Below are 23378 nucleotides of genomic sequence, written 5' to 3'. Positions count from 1 at the left end.
TCATAGGAATACTTTTGCTTGCCAACTCATGTTCATGACAAGAAATAGTGCATGTGGATGTGGATGTGGATGTATATTTTGGACATCAATGTTGCTGCCATGTAAATGTGTCTGTAGTGCCATGACAGCAAACATTCTGGATGTGGATGTGTTATGGTGATGTGCTTTTGGATAAAACATTAAACTGTCATGCAATGAAGTGGCTAGTTCTCAGATCAATTGTGCTTTTCATTTATGACATATATGTGTACTGATGCAATGTTGCTGTCAATTTCAATCTGCAACTGTCATTTTAATCCTGCAAGAAGCAATTTCTTCTCTGAACCTGTATTTGTAAATCCTGAAACTGTCATTTCAAACCTGCCTTTTTAAAGCCTGTCATTCCACACAAATTCCAACACATTTTTCAAACTGAAAATGCTGTAAATTTCAGTGCAAATGGCAACATTCATAATTATTCCAGCCCAACCAAAATACATTCATTTCCAAAAGTTGGCACAACCAAAATACATTCAGCATTCTTCATTCTCCATTCAATTCCACCTTCATTTCATCAAGACAACAACCAGAACACAGACTAAAATAAGAACTCCAAATAACCCTACAACTAACATGCACTTCACTGCCAACAGTATTTCTCTAACAATGGGCACTATAGCTATCAATTTCTTCTCAATTTCATCTTGTCTCCCAAAAGCATCTTGATTCAGATCCAAATGCTGAGCAGTCTTCCCATATGTGCCATCTTCTCCAGCAATGAAGCCATTCCTCTTCAGATAATTGATGTAACCTTCTTCCCAATACCAAAAGTTACACCCAGTTCCATCTTTCTACAGAAATAACAAGCAAACTCAAATCAACACTAATCAGCGAGGTTGCCAGCTAACAAATTCCAACCAAACCAACCAAACTAAAACTCACCTCATGGTCAGGACAAGTGTAAAAAATCCGGCCTTCATTAGCATCTGTCTTCGCTGTGCATCTCACGATGGTCTTCACATTGCATGAGGGGCACACGATCAAAGGTACAACTAACCTATTCCGGCGGGTGCTTAACGACGATGAGCTTGCAGACGCCATGGCTGCAACCTCGCCGCCTCCGACCGCCGCACACCGCCCCCTGTCGCCGCCGCACGCCGCCCTCCGTCGCCGCCGCACACCTATCCCTCCTCGCCTCAACAGCCTGGCTAGCCGCTAACCCTAGAATGGGATGGTTGCGAAGGATTTGGGGATTTTTGTGTCCGCCATGGTGCTACTGTTTGCGGAGGGGCTTCTTTGCAAAATTGGTGCTTGCGTGGCGTGCCACGTTGGCGGTCAGAGCCGGTCAAGTGGGGTTTGGACCTGCCCTGAATCATTAAAACAAGTTGGTGGCTTTGACTGTGCAATTTGCAAGATTATGGACCTAAGTGAAACCCGCGCGCAAGTTTAAGGACCGGCCATGTATTTTACTCATATTTCCTTTTTCGGAATATCGCGCGTTCGGCGGGGAAAACACTTTTGGAAAATCTACGTCGCGCATTAGCGCTATTACGCTACCATGCGCGGTGTAGTCGCGTCCTTTTGATTATTCCAACTTACCCTGAAAATTTCGAGTTTTAAAATCCGGAAACAAAAGTTGGAATAATCAAAAACCTTTTTCAAACTTTTCCCATGCTGGTCTTTATTAGATTTTATTTTCCTTCCCTGTTGTGCTAGTGCCTTAATTAAATTAATTTGAAGGATTATTTGCAAATTCTAAATTCAATTATTAATTTAGAATAATATTTATTAAAGAACCATGATTATAAAATAAAATTAATTAAGGAATTATTCTCGAATGAAAGTAAATACTATTTATCTTTCTTAAAAACTCTTTTATGTATTAATATCCCTTTTGTGAGTTATTTTACGAATGAATTTAAGTGTTAATTAGTTTCTAAAAATCCCTTCTAAGGTTTGATCCCTTAATTATTTTGTAAGCAAATAATAATTATTTTCCTCAAACCTCTTTTTAGGATTTCTTCCTCCAAGGAAATGTTTTGCAAAAAAAAGGGATTTAATATTTTTATTTTCTAAAAACCTCCTTGTGAAGCTAAGGATCTAATTCAAAGGCTTTTCTTAAAAGTCCAGATTGCATGCCTAGGAAGCCTAGCTCGGGCCATTTCCACCCTAACTTGCTCTCTGGAAAGTCTAATTTTGATCCCTCAAGTTTTCACATATCCCCTTCCTTTTCTTCCTCCCAGCCTAGCCCACCCGGCAGCCCGCTTGCCCGGCCCGGCCTAGCAAGCCAAGTCGACCAGAGCCGCCAACACGGCCTAGCAAGAAGTCCCCCTTCTTCCTCTGCGCGTCGAGCGCCGCCGTTCGGCCGTTTTTGCCTAGGCCGCAGAGTCCGGGCTGCCCTAGTAGAATTTTTTTTATTTATACATTTTTTATTAAAATATTTACAAAAATAATTTTTTTTCGAAAATTTACAAATCTAATCGCTTGCCGCCCTTTAGGAGGGCGATTTTTAACTCCCAAAGGGCGGAAAGGGACCTAAATACAAAATTTTTATTTGTGTTCAAACCCTTTCCATCGGTTTTAATTACTTAAAAACTAATAATGCTTATTCGATACTCCAAATGATTTTAAATGGAAAAGTGATAAACTACAAAGTTATAGATCTCATCAAGATCTACAACTTTTATATAAAGTTTATCTCCATCCAATGTCGTTTGAAATGTAGATCTGAGATTTTTTAAAATATGTTTTATATTTTGTAACGAATATTTGGATATCTAAAACATCTTAAATGAAAAAGTTGTTAACTACAAAGTTGTAGATCTCCTTGAGCTCTACAATTTTGATATAAAGTTTTATTTCATCTGACTTTATATAATATAATTTTAAATTATAAAATCATAGAGCTAACAAGTTGTGCTGGAAAATTTGCATTTAGGTCCCTTGCCGCCCTCTGGAAGGGCGATTTTTAAGGGCGGGCGATTTTTAAAAATCGCCCTCCCAAAGGGCGGCAGGCGATTAGATTTGTAAATTTTCAAAACAAAAAATTATTTTTGTAAATATTTTAATAAAAAAATGTATAAATAAAATAAATTCGTCGTGGACGAGCCCGCCTTCGTGCGCTGCCCCTTCCGCCACGCCCTGCCACCGGGAACCACCACGTACGCCGGCACCAAACCCTAGCCGAGCCATCTAACCCTAACCCTTGCCGCGGAGCTCGTGTGCACACATGGTGCTCAACGCAGCGCCACATCGCACCATGCGCCGAGCCACGCTCCAGTGCCGTGTGCCGAACTGCACCGCACCTCCCGCCTCACATGCGTCGGACAAGCAACGCGCCGAGCCGCCTCCCGACCGCGCGCTGCCCTGTCCAACCACTCAGCCATGCGCCACGCCCGGTCACAAGCCGCACCCTCCCTGCGCGTCGCACGCACTGCCGCCTCACACCAAGGGAACATCGCCATGCACTGCGTCGTGACAAACCGCGGACGCACCCTCTCTGCCTCCACTCGCGATCTTTGCCGGACCTGCGGACCCTACCTCGGCGACTTGTGCCCTTGGCTCTGTGCCGTGGCCCCCACTCGGTGACGGCTTTCTCGCCGCTCGGCCCCACGCCGCCACTGTCCCTCAAATCAGCCGCCGCCACGCGTGCCATAGCAACGGAAATAGCCTCGCCCTCCGCCAATCGCTTTGAGGTCTATATATGTAATACTTCGTGATGAATACACTATCGCGTTGAGCGAATCTCTCTAACGAGGAGGCATGCGGATGGTGAGATCAATAGACGGGGCAATCAGCTGGCAGCGCAATAGTGAAGAAGACCGGTCGGCGGGGCCTTGCACGGGGTAATCTGGTGGCGGTGCGAGGGGTACCGAACCGCGACAGATCAACGACGGCCTGTTGGATCACGGCGGCTAGGATTGGGAAACTCCATGACCTGTGGGGCAGCAACGTCGATGAGGCCAAATTCTCGATGGGTGGCGATGGCGACAGTGGAGCAACGGTGGGCGTCAATGATTGTGGGGTAGGCGTGGATCGCAGATGATTTGGGGGAGATCTGCAAAGAGGGCGACGTACAATCGCGGACATAGTTACTGATGAGGAGAAGGGGGAGCCAAATGTTCTGAGTCGTTGGATGTAACACAAATGAATACATGCCGGTGGATTTGATGAATGAAGTATGACGGATGTAGGACTGTGTTGATGAACTATAGGGTAGAATAGTGACATATTTCAACGTATGTCTTCATTGTGTTTCAAAAAATTCATGCAACTAACTGCACATATTCTCTGTCCTCTCTCTCTACTCTATCAATGCAATGCATGCATGCATGCACTTAGTGATTTTCAAAATATTTTTTCTCCTAAATTACTTGTCCGATTTATGATTCGATCACACCGTTATATTCATTGTAACTAAATATATTTTACAACAAGATATTGCATGATTATATTTTGATGAGAAAAAAAACATATGTTTCAATCCGTTCCATTGATGTTTTATACGTGATAGCGGATCACAAAATTTTAAATGTTTCGTTGACTAAATGGGTTGTTATAGCCGATACTGATCAACCAACAATCAACACCATAACTGATAAAACGTACGTAGTACCTGAAACTGAAGGAGACATAGAGGTAATATAGTGATCAAAGACACTTATTTACTGATAGACCTCATTTGAATGCAAGACAATGGTAGGCAGGCAACCACCATCAATTAGTAGAGCGAACAACTGCATAAGAGCACATTTTTGGCTCCTAGCTTGGTGCTTCCAGTATGGAAAAAAAAAGAAAGCTAATCACAAACAAATAAACCGTCGAAACTAAAACTGTAATACCCGTGTAGAATTGGTAGTGGTTTGCCATTACAAAATGTTGGAGCAGCCTGAATCAACTGAGAAGGAAAGACGATGAGCAGTCCATGCACGGCCAATTTTAACAATAACATTCACCATAAAAATGCTATAAGTATGTTTGTTTATGTTGCAACGAAAAACAAAATGGACCTTGGGCCAAGGCTATGGATCTACCTACAGAGGAAGCTGACAAGCCACAATCACTAGTAAATACGCATTGACGATGCTAGACGGTTGTGGCGTTACGTCATGGCGATCGACTATGCTACTTTCATACTTGTAAAGAAAGTTGTTTTTGATAGCAACACGGTTTCCAAAACATAACTTTAACTTCTTATTTCTATAAAAATATTTATTGAAAAGTGATATGCATAATTTTATGAAAGTATTTTTCAAGACAAATTTATTCATATAATTTTTATATTTTTAAACTCAACAACTCGAGAGTTATTAATGATTTATATTTCTAAGATATAACTTAACATTGTTATAAACGACTTTCTTTACGAATATGAAGTTAGTATATATAAGTAGTACTAGTATGTTGGCTCCCCGACCCCGAGACGGACGACCGCATGGATGAGATGCAGATGGAGATGGAGGCGCAGGCGCAGGCGCATGTGCTCCTCTTCCCGTGGCCACAGCAAGGCCACATCAACCCCATGCTCCACCTCGCCTCCGCCCTCCTCGACGCCGGCCTCCACGTCACCTTCCTCCACACCGACCACAACCTCCGCCACCGCTTCGCTCGACCCCATCACCCAACCCGTCTCCGTCTGCTGTCCATCCCCGATGGCCTACCCGACGACCACCCCCGCGCCGTCGGCGGCCTCATCGAGCTCCTGGACTCCATGCGCACGGCCAGCAGCGCCGCGTACCGCGCCCTGCTGCTTACCGAGTCCTCCCGCTCCCGCCCCGACTCCCTCGACGACGCTCCGCCACCGGTGACCTGCGTCGTCGTCGACGGCGTCATGCCGTTCGCCATCACGGTGGCCGAGGAGATCGGCGTCCCGGCCCTCGCGTTCCGTACGGAAAGCGCGTTCGCCTTCCTGGCGTATCTGTCCGTGCCCAGGCTCCTCGAGCTCGGCGAGACCCCCGTCCCTTCCGACGAGCAGGTGCGCGGCGTCCCAGGGATGGAGGGGCTCCTACGCCGGCGAGACCTCCCGCGTGTAGTGCCGACGAAACAAGACGACGTCGGCGCAGAAGAAGCCGATCCCGTCCCCGTGCTGCTGACCGTCGCCGACACCGCCGCCCACTGCCGCAACTCACGCGCGCTGATACTCAACACCGCCGCGTCCATGGAGGGCCCGGCAATCGCACGCATCGCGCCGCACATGCGCGACGTCTTCGCCGTGGGACCGCTCCATGCAAGGGTCGCCACCAATACCATTGCACTAGAAAAACACGAGGACGACGACGAGGACGACGACGACTACGGCTGCAAGGCGTGGCTGGACGGCCAGGACGACCGGTCTGTGGTGTACGTAAACCTAGGGAGCCTCACGGTCCTCTCCAGCGAGCAGCTGGCCGAGTTCCTCCACGGCCTCGTCGCCGCCGGCTACGCCTTCCTGTTCGTGCTCCAGCCAGATATGGTGGCCAGCTCGTCGGCGGTGCTCCAAGAGGCGGTGGAGGCAGCCGGTGAGAGGGCGCTGGTGGTGGAGTGGGTGCCCCGTGACGTGCACTACGTGCTGCGGCACCGCGCGGTGGGGTGCTTCCTGATGCACGGCGGTTGGAACTCGATGCTGGAGGCCGCCGTGGAGGGCGTGCCGGTGGTGTGCTGGCCCTTCTTCGCCGACCAGCCGGTGGTCAGCCGCTTCGTGGCCGCCGTCTGGAAGACGGGGCTGGACATGAAGGACGTGTGCGACAGGGCCGTCGTGGAGAGGATGGTGAGGGAGGCCATGGAGTCCCCCGAGATCAGGGCGTCGGCACAGGCCATGGCACGCCAGCTTAGGCTGGACGTCGCCGCCGGTGGCTCGTCGTCCTCCGAGCTGCAGCGCCTCGTCGGCTTCATCAACGAGCTCAGCGCCGTGCATGTTCGATCTAGAGACGCCGACGAGAATTCATCGCCCGCGGTTTCACTTCTCACTTGATCAGTGTCGAAATATGAATTCCGCAATAATAAAATGGGGTAGCGCACGAGACCTAAAAGTGAATGGATGCGGAGACAAAGGATTTAGACAGGTTCAGGCCCTCTCGATGAGAGGTAATACCCTACTCCTGTTCGGAGATTTGAATCCGCCGGGTGAATTATAGATCTGACGATCTAGTTGTCTCATGCCCCCTAAAGGGTCTCCTGCCCACCTTATATAGGATGGGGGCAGGATTACAAGATAGAAACCTTAACCAATACGGTATCGGTTTCCTAAATCTACTTTAGAATCTTATCAAACCAGGACTTTAGGCCGTTCCATAATATATAGGGAAACGTAATACCCAAGTCATGATCCGTTACATATTTCATAGATATAAGTTATCCCTTATAACCAGTCGGATAATCACGCCATATGGGTATGGGGTACCCATAATCTCCACAATCAATATCAGCCTTGGGCTCATCTTGTGGGTGGCATGGTATTCTAGTAGTGCGGTCTCTGAAGCTAATTTGGTCTTTTACTGTGTGTGAAGTTCTTCGTATGATCATTTACTGCTTTATTATATGTGCGGTAAACTACAAGTATACTACTCCCTCCGTTTCACAATGTAAATCATTTTAGCATTTTCCACATTAATATTGATATTAATTAATCTAGATAGATATAAAATCAATATGAACGTGAAAAATACATCTATCTAGATTCATTAATTAACATCAATATAAATATGAGAAATGCTAGAATGACTTACATTGTGAAACGGGGGAAGTACAATGCTATAATAAGTAGCAAGGCATAGCATTGCATCACATTTATGATGTAGAGGCTGGGATTTTTATTCTCTTTTTTTTAAAAAAAAATGTGTGTGAAGATATGCTCTTCTATCAATTAAACCATTTGGATTCTTGCTCCCTGCCCTCGCATGCACACATGTGTGTTTTTTTTTTCAGATTTGCTAAAGTATATTCACCGAACTTTCAAAATACAGTAACAGCTAATTAAAAGCCTAAATTCCAAGCTATTTCCTCCGTTTCACAATGTAAAACTTTTTAGCATTGCCCAGATACATATAGATGTTAATGGATTTGTGTTTAGATCCATTAACATCTATATGTATCTGGGCAATGCTAAAAAGTCTTACATTATGAAACGGAGGAAGTAACAGTGAAACTTTTATAACTACGACGACTCATAAATACACCCTTTGTTTCACATACTAGCATTTATACATTTTTCTTGAACTCAAACTTTCTGAATTTGACCAAATTAGTATAAAAGAATCATTAAATCCTTCACGATCTAGATATGTTTTCACTATATATGTATTCGATGTTGTTGGTGTACTATATGCTCTTATATAAACTTAATCAAACTTAAAAGGTTCAACTTGATAAAATTTGAAATACTCATTATTGTGTGTGGAAAGGACGGTAGTGGAAAAAATAAAATAAAATGCTCATATGTGTTGGCTGATTTTATCGGCTAATACTGGTTAGTTAGGATAAGATTAAAATCTCACCAGTTTCCTATCCTAACAAGAAACAAAGTAAGATATAAAATACCAACTAAGAAGACGAAGAAGAAGGAAACAAAGAATCGAAAGAACAAAAACCAAATATCGATTTATGGCTTCAATTCATCTAGCTAGTAATCATCTCAATTCTGTATTTAGAATTGGTGATCATGTACGTGTTAAGCTATAAGCAAATTAGATCTTGAGTAAATAAGTTCAATAATATATATGGTCTTTTATTTGGGTGTTATATAGATCATCTTTATCTTTACCTATTATAAAAATTAAAGGTATTTTTGCCACAATTTTCATACGTCGCTGCGTCCGATTCCTATTTACATCGCGCGACGCCACATATTCATGGCCGATTTGCCATGCCTGTCCTTTCCATGTCGACCACTGCATATGGATTAAACCGTTTCAGTCCAGGGGCAAGAAACAGCCATGGGCACGCATCGGCAGTGGAAAAGCAAGCAGAGACCAATCCATCGGCTCGCACGGTTCCTGAGAAGGCCAAGAAAAATTAATTTGCTGCCTCTGTCACTTGTACAGTGGTTAATTTTTAGCGCACCCAAGCTTGTGCACCAGGAGGTTTTCAGATTGTCGCTTCGTGCACCTTCGTAACAGGGAACAGGGAATCAATTCATCTGCACTGCTTTGGTTCTGTTTGGTAAGTTAGGTTCAGTTTTTGCTACGCTCACATGCCAGTTTACTAGGAGGTTTTTATGCAGATCAAAATACTTCGTTTTTCCACCTAGAGTATCGCGTCTCTTCTAGGTTCACACATGCTTATACCAACAGATTCACTATTATTCCTAATAGTAAGTTTGAAGTACGGTTTTATAATCCAAGTGACTATTTGGCGCACAATGATTTAGGCACATTATGAGGTTGTTTGGAGATTGAAAATTTTTATACTACAAGAGAAGATTCATCTTAAGATGAAGATGAAGATCGTTAAATATGTGATCCGAATTTGAGCATACAATATATTCGGGTTATTAGTTGGCTAATAGGACTTTGTATTACAGTTTCCTAATAGGACTTTGAGTATTTGCATATTAGGACTTTGAGTATTTGCATATTAGGACTCCTAGATTTTCCTTTATATATCTCTTTTATGCTGCGCGAAAAATGATGCCACAGCTCAATATATCTCTTACATTTATATCTAACTCCTCCATACTAATTATTGCCGGTCGATGCACATGATTTTTTTTCATAAGGATTTTCACGTAAAATTGATATCTCTATATCCATCATAACAAGAAAGACCTATTTGTCTAACTGGCTTTATAAATGCATTCATACGTATAGGTTGTGAATGCATGCAAAAATCATAGCAAGGCTCCTATTTTCATCGAGCAAATGATGGTTAGCTCCTTCTTGTCAACCTTGAGCTTACTTTCTAGAGTAGGATATCCAACGGACTTAAGTAATATGTAAGATTAAAATTTCTTTAACCCGTTGCAACATACGGGTATTTTTCTAGTAAATTTAAAAATACAACTTCAAATCAGTAAACTTGTTAAATGTATCAACATAGGTCTAAAATTTGGCGTACGTGCAGGTATGGCCACACGGATACTGGCGTTGTATCATCCTAACCCAACACCGTCTACACCAAGCCATGATTTTAAAAAAATTTACTGCTCTATTTTTTTTTCGCTTCTTGGTTCACCTCTAATTTGGAGAAAATATGTCCATTTGCACGAAATTCAAGTGGATGGCCTTAAATGCCAACTTGCTCATTTTTAGAGAAAATGATGTGGGAGCGCTCTATATTTTTGCACTCGTTACCAGACTATTATATCCGTGATGCTTTGGCGCCTTGCGATAATAGACTTAACAGACATATTGAAGGCATCAAAAGTGAAAGGCATCCCTATGGCCCATCACTGGGTTTGTCAACAGTGACGCGCCGCAAATGCCCATCACTTTTAGGGTGTCACTACTATGCTTCAGTTTTTAGGTACGTAGGTGGTGCTTGAATCTCCTGAAGATAAAGATGAAGATAAAGATTAAGTGTTTCATGGAAAACAAGATGGTAATAACGTGCGATTAATTGAGTTTTAATTATTACAAACTTGAAAAATGGATTAATCTGATATTTTAGAGCAACTTTCATATCGAAAGTTTTCGCACGAAACGCACCGTTTAGCAGTTCGAAAAGCGTGCCACAAGTATCCAAAATTTCATCCAAGAGTTGTTGTAGTGCTATAAGTTACATTAATCCTGTGCTTCACTCACTCCTAGAAATAAGATTTTTGCAGGCGGCCCAAAACCATTTTCACAGGCGGGGGAGAGGACCGCCACTACCATCTCGCCTGTGAAAACAGACCATTTTCGCAGGTGGACCTGTGGCCCGCCTGCGAAAATCATCTCAGAAAAATAAAAAAAACCACGGGACGCCGCCGCCGGCCTCACCACGGCCGCCGCCGGCTAGGGCTCCCCTCCGTCCGCTGCCGTCGGCGCCGTCTTCGTCGTTGTCGTCGCGTTGACGAGGAGAGCCGGCGGCGCGCGGATCTAGAGCCGTCGTCGTCGCTCGTCGTGGCCGGCGGCGTGCGCACGTGGGAGAGGAGGGAGCCGGTGGCGTCACGGTCGTCATTGTCGTCGTGGCCGGCGTCGGAGGGAGCCGGCGGCGCGCGGATCTGGAGCGGAGGGAGCCGTCGGCAGCGAGGAGGGAGCCGGCGGCGTCGCGGTCGTCGTCGTCGTCGAGGAGGGAGCCCGCCGATGGCGAGGAGGGAGGCTTCGGCGCGCGGACGTCGTCGTGGAGGGAGCTGGCGGCGGGCGGACGTGGGAAAGGAGGGAGCTAGCCGGCTATTTTTCTAAGTGTGTGTCAAAGAGAGAGAGATAGGAGGGGGAGGGAAATGAATGGTAGAGAGGAGAGGATAAGGATGGTGGAGAGGATAAGGATGACTGATTTTTTTTGGTAGGTACTATTTTTGCAGGCGGACCACGTAAGGTGCGTCTGCGAAAATCTATTTTCGCAAGCGTCGCTTAAGTGGTCCGCCAGCGAATTTCATCCCGATTTATATTTTTGTAGGCGGTCATTTGGCTCCAAGAGTCATATCCGCCTGCGAAAATAAGACCCCTACATTGGGGAAAATGCTTTTTCTATTAGTGACCGGAAGAGACACCCCAACAAAAACTAGCGTTTGCTGCCAATCTGTGTGCAAAGTTAGTTGAGGAGTCCAGGTACAGCATTACCTCAACAACAAACCGGTGCTGTAGACGAATTCGTTTTTCACCCGAAGTCACTAACACAACAACCAAGCCTATCAGAGAAAGAGATCGGTAGAAACATCGAAAATCAAAATCAATTTCCAAAATAAAAAAACCCTCAAACTTGGATGGAGATTGGTCTGACCGATGTGTAAACGTCGGTTTGCCTGCACTAGCACCGACGGTCTGACTGGCATTGTAGCTCCGGTCCAACCGCTCTACACTACTGGAGAAACCATCTTTGGTCGGTCAGCCAAATTTCACAATAGTCCCGGTTGTATTAAAAACCGCTCAGAAGTATTTTTTGATCTTTAGTCCCGGTTGGTAACATCAACTGGGACTAAATATCATTTTTAGTCTGGGTTTAAAAGATGGCAGGCAGTGTCAGACCCCTATATTTTCTTTAGTCCCGGTTAGTGACTAAAGATCCATTTGTAGTTCCGGTTGGTAACACCAACCAGGAAAAAAGATCGGCATACGCGGAGATCTAGGCGTGCGCGCGGATCAGATCTCCTCCTCCCTCCCGGTTCTATCTCTCCTCCTCCTCTCCTTTAACTCCCATCCTCATCTCCTCACTCACCCTATCTCTTCCTCTCCTTCTCCTCTCCCCCCTCCTCCCCACACCCCACTTCAGAGAGTTGTTAACGACCAAAATTGGTAATCTAAGTATCGGAGATGGAGATGGAATCAAAGTAGAAGTCGAGATGGAAATCGATCGGGGAACAGAGTAAGATCGGCTGAAGTTCGAATCGGCTACGGCTAAGATCGGCAGAGTTCGAGTCGGACAAGGTTAGCCGATTGAGCTGAATCCGACAATATGACATAGCAAACGTTGTCGGTTTAAGTTGATGAGCTTCATGATGATTGCCGCACGTGGATAGAGTCCTGAGAAGGCAATTGTATCTATTAATTAGGATATTTTATGTAATTTCCTTAGAGATATGTTTGGGCAAAAGTCTGCCGCAAAGACTTATGGTATCTTAGAGTTTGTTAGAGATAAGAGTCGTGTCCGATATGGACATGTTGTGTAATTCTTGGGTATAAATAGACCCCGAACCCCATGTAATCAATTAACACACGTTCAATACAATCTTGGCGCATCGCCACCCTTTTACTTTCGTTTTGTTTCAACGAGTTCTTGCTTTCGGATTGAGCTGCATCGGTTTTGATCTTCAATAAGAGGTAAAACTTGTTATGGCGGCTTGCGTTCTCGGGATTAGTGCTTCCATCTTTATGATACTCTAATCTTGTTTATGTAATTCGTCGAGTTATCATATATCTTACATAATCTCTGGCAATATCGCTATATAATCTACAATCGGCTAACATCTATCGGTAGAGGGTAGCCGATTAGGTTAGATATCGATGTTGACTTAGATTATATAGGGTATCCACCACTCTATGAAACTTCCAATGGCTTGATTGTCTAGATATTGTCCTTCTTTTCATACTTCTAGCTGCATCAGTTGAGTTTGATCTTATAAGTCGTGATTAGAATCTCAATCTCTAGCCTGCTTCTTGGTTGCCGATTAGGGTAGTATCAGGGTTTCAGCCGATCTTACCTGATTTAACTACATTTACTCTATATGCTTCGTTGATATGTTAAATCTGCCCTTTATGTTAAGATCTCATTGCATTTAAGTATATTAGGCCTTTGTTTGATATATTCTACTTACTTTAATATCTTAATATAGAGTGGTATCGGAGTATTAGCCGATACATGCTAGATCTATCTGATCGGCTATGCTATGAACATATATAGTCCTATTATTAATATATATTTCGATCTAAGTGATTTATACTATCCCGGCATGACGACCGATCTATCCCAATCACTTGATTTAAGTATATATCGATATAAGCAGTATATATTGTTAATATCTACAGCTGATCGAGTAGATTTAGTTCCTTCTTACTTATTCATGATTGTTGATCGATACATATATGACATCGACTCAAAGATAAATGATATGTCATCGGCACTTAGCCAATCTGCTATCGTTGATGGGTTTAACCGCGGTTTCTTTGTCTTTGTTTCTTGTTGATTACAAGATCAAATCAACTGGCACACTAGCATACCCGAAGGCGAGTTTTGGACCTGCCCTGGAGTTAAGCAGATCTCCCAGGCCTCGTGTTTTACGTCAATAAGAGCACGCGGCGGTGGTGGCCTCGTGCGGCAGGCGGCCTGCGCGGCGGGCGGCGAGGCGGCGGCCTACACGTATCCAGACGTGATTCGGCCTGCGTGGCAGTTTCTTTCCTTTTTTATTTAGAATTTGTGATTTGGATCTGAGATGTATTTGATATGTGTGTGATGTGAATATGTGATGTATTTGTGTTGAATTTTGTAGAACTTGTGATCTAATTTTTTTAAAGATTTTGTGATGTATTTGGAGATGATCGATTTGAGGATTGGGAGGTGATAATCGATTTGAGACGATTTGGAGATGATTGATTTGGGATCTGGGGATGGGGATAGAGTGAAATCAATATATTGCAAACAATGAAGAAAAGAAAAAAAAAGGAGCAACCGGACCTAGCCTGGCTCCATCTTGTTATCCCCATATCTCTACCATGGAGGCACCCCCTAGGCCCAAATAGAGGAACCCCCCTCCCCTCGTCCAAACCAATTTAGCTAGGTCCAGCCGTAAAAATAAGCCGAGTGCTTCCCCTTGAAATCACGTAAGAAAGCCAAGCCCAACCGTTAGAGCAAGTCTAATAATACAGCCAATTACTAGCGATAGTAGTATCCAGGTCATCTAAAGCCTGCAATAGAGCCATCAAATACAATAACTTAGCTATAGTAGGATGGCCCACCAAATTGTATAAGAGAATAACTAATTGTGACAAAAGCACACGAAACCTTCTCTCTCTACCTTATCACTTTCTCTGTCGCACCAGCCACCATGCGCCATCCATTGCTTTCTGATCTCTTCTATGTTCTCTCCCATCTTCTTCCTTTGTTTTTTGTATGAACACAAGCAGCAGCCGGCAGGCCAAGCTTGCTCTTGAGCTTATCGTAGACCGCCTCCCGAGTTCTTGCATGCCACGCCATCCTGCGGCACCTCCTATCACCGCCATGGCGGCATATCCTTGAGCTCCTTCAATCATCATCACCGACAACCTTGAGCTTTACGTGACAAGCTAGGAAGCAGTCGCAAGTGAGTCCGCTGGTTGGAGGCCTAGAGCAAGCTAAGCAATGGTGAGACGGTAGCGAGTAAGCAAGGATATGATGATGAACCCACGACAATCTTAAGCTCCTCTCCTCATCAATGTCTTCATATGGGAAGCTATGCTGTAGCTGGGCAATAGGATATGTCACGCCCGGAAATTCACTAGTAATTTCCAAACTAATTTGTGCATAAAATCATCGTCCAGGAATCAGCCGAGGTACACAAACTGACAATTTAATATACAAATCCATCATAATAATAACGTTACATACTTACAAAAGAAAAGAAAAACATCAACGAAATAACGGTCTAGCGATGGCTTCAGCTCCACTCCCACAGGCAGCTCAACTAGGGTATAAGCCAAACGTCAGCTCCTTCTGGATCCTTTCTCTTCAACTGAGGTTGATTGATTATTGCAAGAATGAGCATATGACATACTCAACAAGCCACACAGCAAATATGCAAGTGCACAAGGATACCAAAGGATGGCATAATATAGGCTCATTTGCAAAAGCAGCATTTAGCAAATATTTAAGAGAAATAAAACAGTAGAGTAATTAATCATCAATTTTAATCACTGAACAGCACCCCAATGCTGCACAGGCCCAACCATCCTGAACAACCATACCCGGCTGTACAGATCTAACTCTAAACCAAGAGCTAAACAAATTATTACCAGTTATTGCATCAATAATTATTTGTGAGAGGTGTGAGACTAATCACGAAAAACATTGCTCAACCCGCCCATAACCGCGGGCACGGCTATTCGAATAGTTTTACTCTGGCCAGAGGTGTACCACTGTACCCACAAGACACGATTCCACACATGTTGCCATGCCCCGAAGTACCACCACGGCACTACAAAGGGGGAAATCGTGACAATACCCTTCGCACAACACAACTCACCACAGTGCACCATTCCTGGATCATAATCACCCCCTCAAAAATCAGAGGCATGGACTCCCCTGCGACCCCCACGGACTTCTCGCCGCTTCTCAGTCTGGCACCCCGTAATGAACCATGCTATACAAAAGATAAAGCCGTTGCCCACGCTGGCTTGTGGTTGGTACGGTTAATGTTTCACAACAGTAGCTCGCGAACCGGTCCTTAATTGCCATGAGCACGACATTCAAAACCATATGCTCACAACCCACCATTGCCAAGTTTTAATTATCAATTAATTATCATAACACGATTAACCATCGTGAGCTACATTTAAATCTAACCATAAGTAATAATGTAATATGATTCACCCCATTAATGAGCTAATGTTTCTAAGCATGGCTAAGCAATTATATATATATATATATATATATATATAGCATTTAGCTGAACCAAACTAATATATAAGGTTCTAGCTAATCGAATTATAACCCATAAGAAAATAAAGTCATCTTCGGCCAATAATTAATTGGGAAAGGCTCACCACCCGATGACATTCGAAAATAATGCATAAGTTGAAATAAAACATTAGCTTTAAACGGGTTCAACATGCTCAAAGGGTCATTTGGGATCTGTGTGACTTGCCTTGAGCTTCATTAAACGCTTCTGAACCTTTCTCAACGAAAAGGCTCTCCTCCGGAACGTCGGAAACTAAAGCGAAAGAACAAAATCAACAAAACAGTATAAAAACAAGCATAAACAGTATATGTGGATATTTTTAACATGTAGATCTCGATTTTAGATGAATTTAGCAACTTGAACCACTCGAATCGGAGTAACGATGAATTAGTTATGAATTTCTGAAGTTTTAATCTATTTGCATCTAGAAAAAAAACTGGAAAAAGGAAATATGACGTCATGCTGACGTCATCATCGCCGGCATGACACGGGCGACGACCTCGCCGGCGATAGAGAGGTCGGCAGGGCTATCTAAAGGCATCTACACGTAGAGGACGACGACACGAACTCACCGGTACTAGCAAACGCGATGGATGACGACGAATGGTGGCCGGCGGCGAGCTCTAGCGGCGGCACGGCTCGGGTCGTCGGCGGCGGCGGCTCTCCGGTGACCGGGAACGGCGGTGAGGGGGCGGCCGAGGTTCCCCGCCTCCGTGCGCACCTAATGGCGGCGACGGGAAGCGGCGGCGACTGCTAACGCGACGGCGCGGCGCGGCTGGACGTCGTCCGGCGGCGGCGGCGGCTTGGACAGCGTGGCGGCGGCGCTACGGGGGACGAGAAGGCTCGGGAGTTGGGGCAAACGAAAGAGGACGCCAATGGGATGCTATTTATGTCTTATATTAGAGAGATCGGACTCCAAACGAGAGGATTTGAGCCGGAAAATCCGAGGGTTAGTTGGAGAGATAAACTCGAAAACGAATTCGATTTCGCGTTGATTTCTTCGGGATAAAGTCCGATTCTTGGGGGAAAGAATAGAAGAGGATAAGAGGAATATTTCCCCTCAACTAATTTTGCAAACGGAGCACGGGATGCGGCGGATTTGGTGGAGGAAGCGGCGGCTGCACAGGTACAGGACGGCAGCTCGGGCTTCTGTCCAAGCTTGAAGATGAACAGTAACGGGGAGACAAATTAGACTTTCGGCTGGGCTTCTACTTCCAAGGACTGATTAAAGGAGGGAAAAAAGCAGACTTCGGGAAAGAGAGGGAAAGGACTGCAGGCTGAGAGGAGACTGGGCCGAGAGTGAGACGACTTTTCCTAATTCGGCCCGAAAAGGAAAAGGTGAATTTTAATTACTTTTCCAATTAAATTAATCACTGAAATGATCCTTGAATTGTTAAAAATACTTATATTGCTCAAATAATTTCAAGAAAAATATTGAAAATACTTGGACCCTCAAAGTATTTAAAAAAGTTATAATCAGACCATTTAATGATTAATTTAATATATGGATAATTACTGAAATGTTCTTTGTATGATTAAAATTAAGAATTGAGCTCCGAAAAATCCGAGAAAATTCCAGAGAGTATAATTAACCATGGAGGATTTAATAAAAATTAAATCCATCCATGCTTTATATTTAGGAAATTTTATTTCCCACATTTAACTTCACTTGTAAATTAATGAACATTTAATATAAATTCTAATAATAATTTATTAAATAATTTATAAATCCTGAAACGAAAATCAGGACGTGACAGGATAGTCGTCGGCTCACCCCCCTCTCTCTTCCAACTCATCACTGTAGTCGACATGGCCTCCTTATCGCCAGTCCACGATGGCTTATCATACATGCTCTAAGAAAGCGGAGGCCTCTTGTCCGTGGAACCGGGAGAAGGTATAGAAGGGGTTAAGGAGGCTCGGGGTGCATAGGAACGACGAAGAAGGGCGACCGGAGGGGGCAGTATGCGGCAGAGCTCACCTCGAGCTGGGACAGCTCTGGCGAGCTCAATCTTCGAGTGGGCAGCAAAGCCGACGCTGGCGAAGACATGACTTGACATGGCTCCCCTTGCCGGTGGCAAGCGGCTAGAGCGGTGACGGACGACGGAGCATGGGTGGAGCAATGGGGAGGGGTTTGGGGGCGCGAAGGGCTTGGAGATGTGGGGGACAAGGAAGAGGGAGGCACGAGGGGTCTTTTAATGGCTCGAGGAGATGGTGGGGAGGCTGGGGAAAGGCGGTAAATGACGGCGGATAGGGGCGGTGATCTTGGCGAAGGGGAGCTCAATTGGCGTCGACTTTTTCAAGAGGATTAGGTGAAGGTGGAAGTGGTGGAAGAGATCCGGTCCAACACATTTGACTAGCAAGGGCGGGAGCGGGAGCACGATGACGTGGTGTACGTGCCTTGCGGTTCCCGGGCGGAGGTAGGAGACTAAGGTGATAGGTGTGGTCCCATCCCACCTATCAGCGAGAGGAGGAAGGAGGAGCTGATCCAGACCTCGCGAGATAGGCTACACGCGGGGGCGGGCCAGCGGTGGGGATGAGAGGAAGTCGAGACCGAAGAGTTGGGCTGTGAAAGTGGTGCATCGTGGGGAGAACAGGATGGTGGCCCGAGTAAAGTGGTAGGGAGGAAGAACAGACTTCGCCCAAGGAGAGAGTAGGTTGGAAGTAGGAGTGGTCGGAAATGACCCAAGGGCAATGCGGGGATTTTAATTGGTTTTCCAATCCTCTCTTACAATAAAGTTATAACGCACTAAATACTAAAGCTTAACATGTAAAGATGCCACATCATCATCCACTAACAGTTATTACATTTAAGCATCATGCAAAATTATATATAATTTTATAATTTATTAAATTTTAGAGATTTAAAATACAAGCATGTTAAATCATCCCACATAATTCACATAAAATTTCATCCATCATTTTTATAATATCCTACATACCTAATATTTGAATCATCATTATATATACTATTTAAATTTAATTCACATTGTTGGAACAGAACAAACAAGTGTTACGCTAGTGTTTCTGTGAATTCTTCGATTCCTCCTCCCTTCCGAGGGTTGCATTTACATATTTATACTTAGTAGCATACAAAGGAAGTTACAATGTTATCCCTATAATCCTAGCTGATCTATGGTGGTGGACTAGTGAGCCAGCCAATGGGTTATAGGTAAAATCCACAGGGACAAGGGACAGCTGAGCCCATTAAGGAGGTGGCATGGTGCCATCACTGTGCTGGCTTTTACCCGGGTAATAGCCAGCTCTAGCCTTCACATCGCCAACCGTGTCATGACGTCAGCGGTGGTTGGCGGGTGAGTAGTGCGCTTTAACGGCACCCCATGCTCCTTTTTGGGATTCATCCTAGGCTTTGGCTTTGGAGCCCTGGTGAGAGCTCCGGAGCCCTTGAGTTGGCTCCGAGACCTCCAGCGCCAGTTGCCGTATCCATGCGAACCAACTCTGTTGGGCTTCTGATGATGGCCTTACATGCGGAGGCAGACTCTGCAAGCCTGTGGCTGGAGCCTCCGAAGCGGAGGCCCTAGTCCCCTCGGGTGACCGCGAGCGGGGGTGGGAGGGGGGGGAGGGTAACATAAGGGTTGGAATCCTTCCCCCAACATACATCAATTTATGTAAGCTCATATTTATGTAAGCATATGTTGTTTAAGCTATCTTACATATTATTTTTAGTTATTGTTTTCATAGTAAACTCCCAAAGCAACGCGCGTGGTTTCACCTAGTTTAAATAAGTGCTTCACCAAAAAGAATCAAATAATTACTGAAATGAACTGTGTGCTATTAAAATTAGACATTAAGTTCTAAAAATTCCAGGGAGTACCTTAGGACATGGAGAATACAAGACAAATATTCCTAGCCATGATTTATTAAACAAACTTTATTGCCCACATTAACTTCACTTGTAAATTGGTTTACTTTTTAATATGAATTTTATTAATAATAGTAAATGATTTTTAAATCCATAAAAGAAAATCACGGTGTGACACTGGGAGATAGAGGTCCGATTCCTCTACTTGTTCATTTGTTCACTATTCGGTCATTCCCTTCTTTTGCTCTGTTCCCAATCAATAGCAATGACGGAGTAGTTCGCTGTCGCCCATCGATCTACGCCCGTGTATGGCCAATCGTCGTCCCCGTCTGCGTACCTGGCCACCCTCCATCCCCTATCTCCCTCTCCATCCCTTGCTCAACTCCTCCAGCCATGCAGCGCCTCTGTACCTTTGCTATCGAACCCCCGATGCAGCTGGTGCGTGGCGGCATTGGTGGACCTACATGTTGGCAACGGCGTATCTAGGATTTTAGGTATGGGTGGTCCAATTTTATATAAACTTTTCAATATCATAAATGTAACATTACAAATATATTACAAATATACAGTACAAGTATAAAATTAACAAAATTAGATCATTATATTAGTAAGTGTCTCATAAACGTTTTAAAATCAACAATTAGTCACAAAATGGGCCTTGAGCGGATGAATTTTTGGGTGGTCCGGGGACCACCCGGACCACCCCTTGTATACGCCAGTGCATGTTGGCGTTGTTTTAATTTGTGTCTATACCTTACTCTCCCTCTATTGAGAAATATAAGATGTATTTTATTTCGTTAGAACAAAAATTTAACCAACAATTATCTATCAGAACATACTTTTTTATGATAAAAATGATTTTATTATATTTGTATTTAAAATTACTTACATGTGATTATGCCTTTATCACATAACTATTTATATTAGGTGGACAATTATTAGTCAAACCTTATCCTAATGAAATAAAATACGCCTCATAATAAAAATGGAGAGAGAGTATTATTGATGCTTAGGATAAATTTTGGTCAACGATTTAAATTTCGACCATAAATAATTTCTCAAATGCTTAGTTTTTTTTAAAAAAAAAGGTATGCATAAATTAGCCTAATTAAAAAAACTATTGTACAATCTCATAAAAATATATACTTACTAGGTTTTATAAATTTCTAATATGAAATTCATGATTGGAATCACATGTACTAAAATTCATGTTTCTAATAATATTTGATTAAAGATTTGATCAAATCTTATTTCAAATGTTAATATTTATGACTGAGTATATGGATACTCATGTGTGGATTTACTTTAAGATTGGTTTAAGCTTTCCAGCTACTTGTGTAACTTACCTTTGCACGTGATTGTTTTTTTTTTTGCCTTGTCCCAGCTCCAAGATCACATTTTTTTCTGGATCCACTGCTGAGCAAATCTAATAGAAGGGAGCAGTATGCGTCAAATCTGGCGAGAGGTTGCCGAGTCTTCTTTCCCCTCCCCTTGCTACAGTAGTTTCCTTTCTCTCCTGTTTCCTGGCCCCTCTTCCCCTGATTCCGGCGGTTCACCATCGGTGAGTGTTGGAGGAGGGGTCCGGCCATCTACCCTACTAGTATAGTGTAGCTAGGCTCGTAGTTTGGTTGTCAGGTCTTTCCTGTGGTTCGGGTCTGTCTCGTATGAGTGTTTTGCTGGTGAGGAGCCATGGATGCAGGAGTGGATGGCGGCGGTGATAGCAGGTGGCGGTGGAGCTGTGAGATCAGAAGATTTGTTGAAGAACCGAAGGGTGGTGATGTCTCCTTGTGGTGGCGTCGGCGGCAGCGCTGGCCACTGCTGCGGGCTCCCCATCCTGCTCCGTGCGTTGACGGTGGTGGCTACTTGTGGCCTTTACCGATCAGCGCCCGGCTGCATTGGCTGGAGTAGGCTGGTCCCTATTCCGCAGGCTGGTATGCTTTGGACATGTGACTTCAGTGAATTTTGAACTATTTGGAGTTTTGGACATGTTACCTATTTTGTTCAGTTAATTGTGGTTGGACTATATGGATTTGGTCAGTGATGTACGGCCTCATGTTTCTATCTAGTGTTTGGTAGAATTGCTTTAACTTAACCTAGTTTGCTTTTGTGGCTGGATTTGGTGAAGATGTATGTACTAAACTTATTTATTTTGCTATGGTCAATGTACTGATGTATATGAACATATTGTGATCTATGAGTGAACCTGTGTGGTGACGACATGTGCTATATTGGATGTTAAGTGGGCTTGTGATGTATTGATTGTTAATTGGGCAATCAATTGAGATGCATGGGTTTGTTATATGGGTTATTGGTATATTGTTTCGGTCTATATGGGCTTTTGAAATGGGCTTGACCCACTTTTTATTTGGATATAATATAATTGGGCTGAAAATAGTGAGTATAGTGCTACACATTAGATGGGCTAGGTCTAAATTTAATTGGGCTTGCAATTGGGCTTAGGCCATAAATAGGATGTTTACTACATGGATCTTGATGTGCCATAAGACATTTTGTGACTTTTTTAGACTAGATAATGACGAAAATAAGCATCATAAAGTTAATGACAAAAGTAGGATCGTCACTAGATCTATGACGAAAGAAATATATTTTCGTCATAGAGCATGATTAGAGACGCATAATAGGTGATGAACGAAACTTCGTCACGTGAACGCCATTGATTTCAAAACGTGAAATTTTTTTCTGTTTTTGTGACATAAATGAAACGTTACCTATCGTAAGATCTCATGTAGTGAGAGGGGGCGGCGATCGTAGGCGTCGGCTGCAGGTGTCGGTGGCAGGCTGCTGCTATGCTATGAAGGTGACACAGTTGGCGGACGCCTCGGTGCTGGTGCATGTAGCAAATATCTTCCATGGCGTCTCCATTCTCCGATCTAGGCGGCACTTGTTTGACAGCAGCTTGCTTCTCTCAAGTGGACATTCCCTTGGCGGTCTGGATTGGAGGCTGTGGCCTCTAAACAATGAAGCATTGATTTTGCTTTTGCTGGATTTGAGTTTTAAGTGCTTCAAGACTTCTTCAGCAATCCCTGGCCTTCTAGAAAGACAGAAGTTCTATCGCCACCATCTGATTAAGGGTATGTTTGGTTGGGCTGTGGCTTTTGAAAAAGCAGCTGTGAGCTGTGACTTTTTGAAAAGTAGCTTTGGAAAAGTAGTTGCGAGGAAGCCAAAAGCTCATTTGGTTACACGCAGGTGGCTTTTGGAAAAGCACTTAGTAGACCCCACATGTCATGTCATGGTGTTGCTGCTCAGAGCAGCATGAAGCCGGCGGTGGCGCTGGGGAGACGGTGCCGAAGAGAGGTGAGGCGCGGGGGAAACAGTGCTGGAGAGAGGAGCAACGACAGCGGAGGTAGAGGAGGAGCA

At 44.2% G+C, this 23378-nt stretch overlaps 1 protein-coding gene and 2 long non-coding RNA genes across 3 annotated transcripts; 1 reads left to right on the top strand and 2 right to left on the bottom strand.

The window, feature by feature from the left end:
* The first annotated feature begins 5398 nt into the window (after window positions 1-5398).
* Window positions 5399-7302, top strand: LOC4346419 (myricetin 3-O-rhamnoside 1,2-glucosyltransferase UGT709G2). The gene has a single exon (XM_015755932.3). The coding sequence runs from the start codon at window positions 5414-5416 to the stop codon at window positions 6926-6928; it is 1515 nt and encodes a 504-aa protein (XP_015611418.1). The 5' UTR covers window positions 5399-5413; the 3' UTR covers window positions 6929-7302.
* Window positions 7303-14997: 7695 nt separating this feature from the next.
* Window positions 14998-17264, bottom strand: LOC136351916 (uncharacterized). Its single transcript, XR_010735204.1, has 3 exons — window positions 16753-17264; window positions 16367-16432; window positions 14998-15235 (listed from the first exon to the last, which is right to left on the bottom strand). It is a non-coding gene; the product is annotated as an uncharacterized lncRNA (long non-coding RNA).
* A 2682-nt stretch (window positions 17265-19946) lies between these two features.
* LOC136351655 (uncharacterized) lies at window positions 19947-23048 on the bottom strand. Its single transcript, XR_010734832.1, has 2 exons — window positions 22730-23048; window positions 19947-20460 (listed from the first exon to the last, which is right to left on the bottom strand). It is a non-coding gene; the product is annotated as an uncharacterized lncRNA (long non-coding RNA).
* Window positions 23049-23378: the final 330 nt, after the last annotated feature.

The sequence above is a fragment of the Oryza sativa genome, chromosome 9, assembly GCF_034140825.1.
Source record: "Oryza sativa Japonica Group chromosome 9, ASM3414082v1".
NCBI lineage: Eukaryota > Viridiplantae > Streptophyta > Magnoliopsida > Poales > Poaceae > Oryza > Oryza sativa.
Note: the sequence above shows the minus strand (reverse complement) of the source record. Positions and strands in the feature narration are given on the sequence as shown.

Coding starts and splice junctions, on each gene's coding strand:
- LOC4346419 (XM_015755932.3), top strand. CDS start 5,414: ATGGATGAGATGCAGATGGAGATGGAGGCGCAGGCGCAGGCGCATGTG.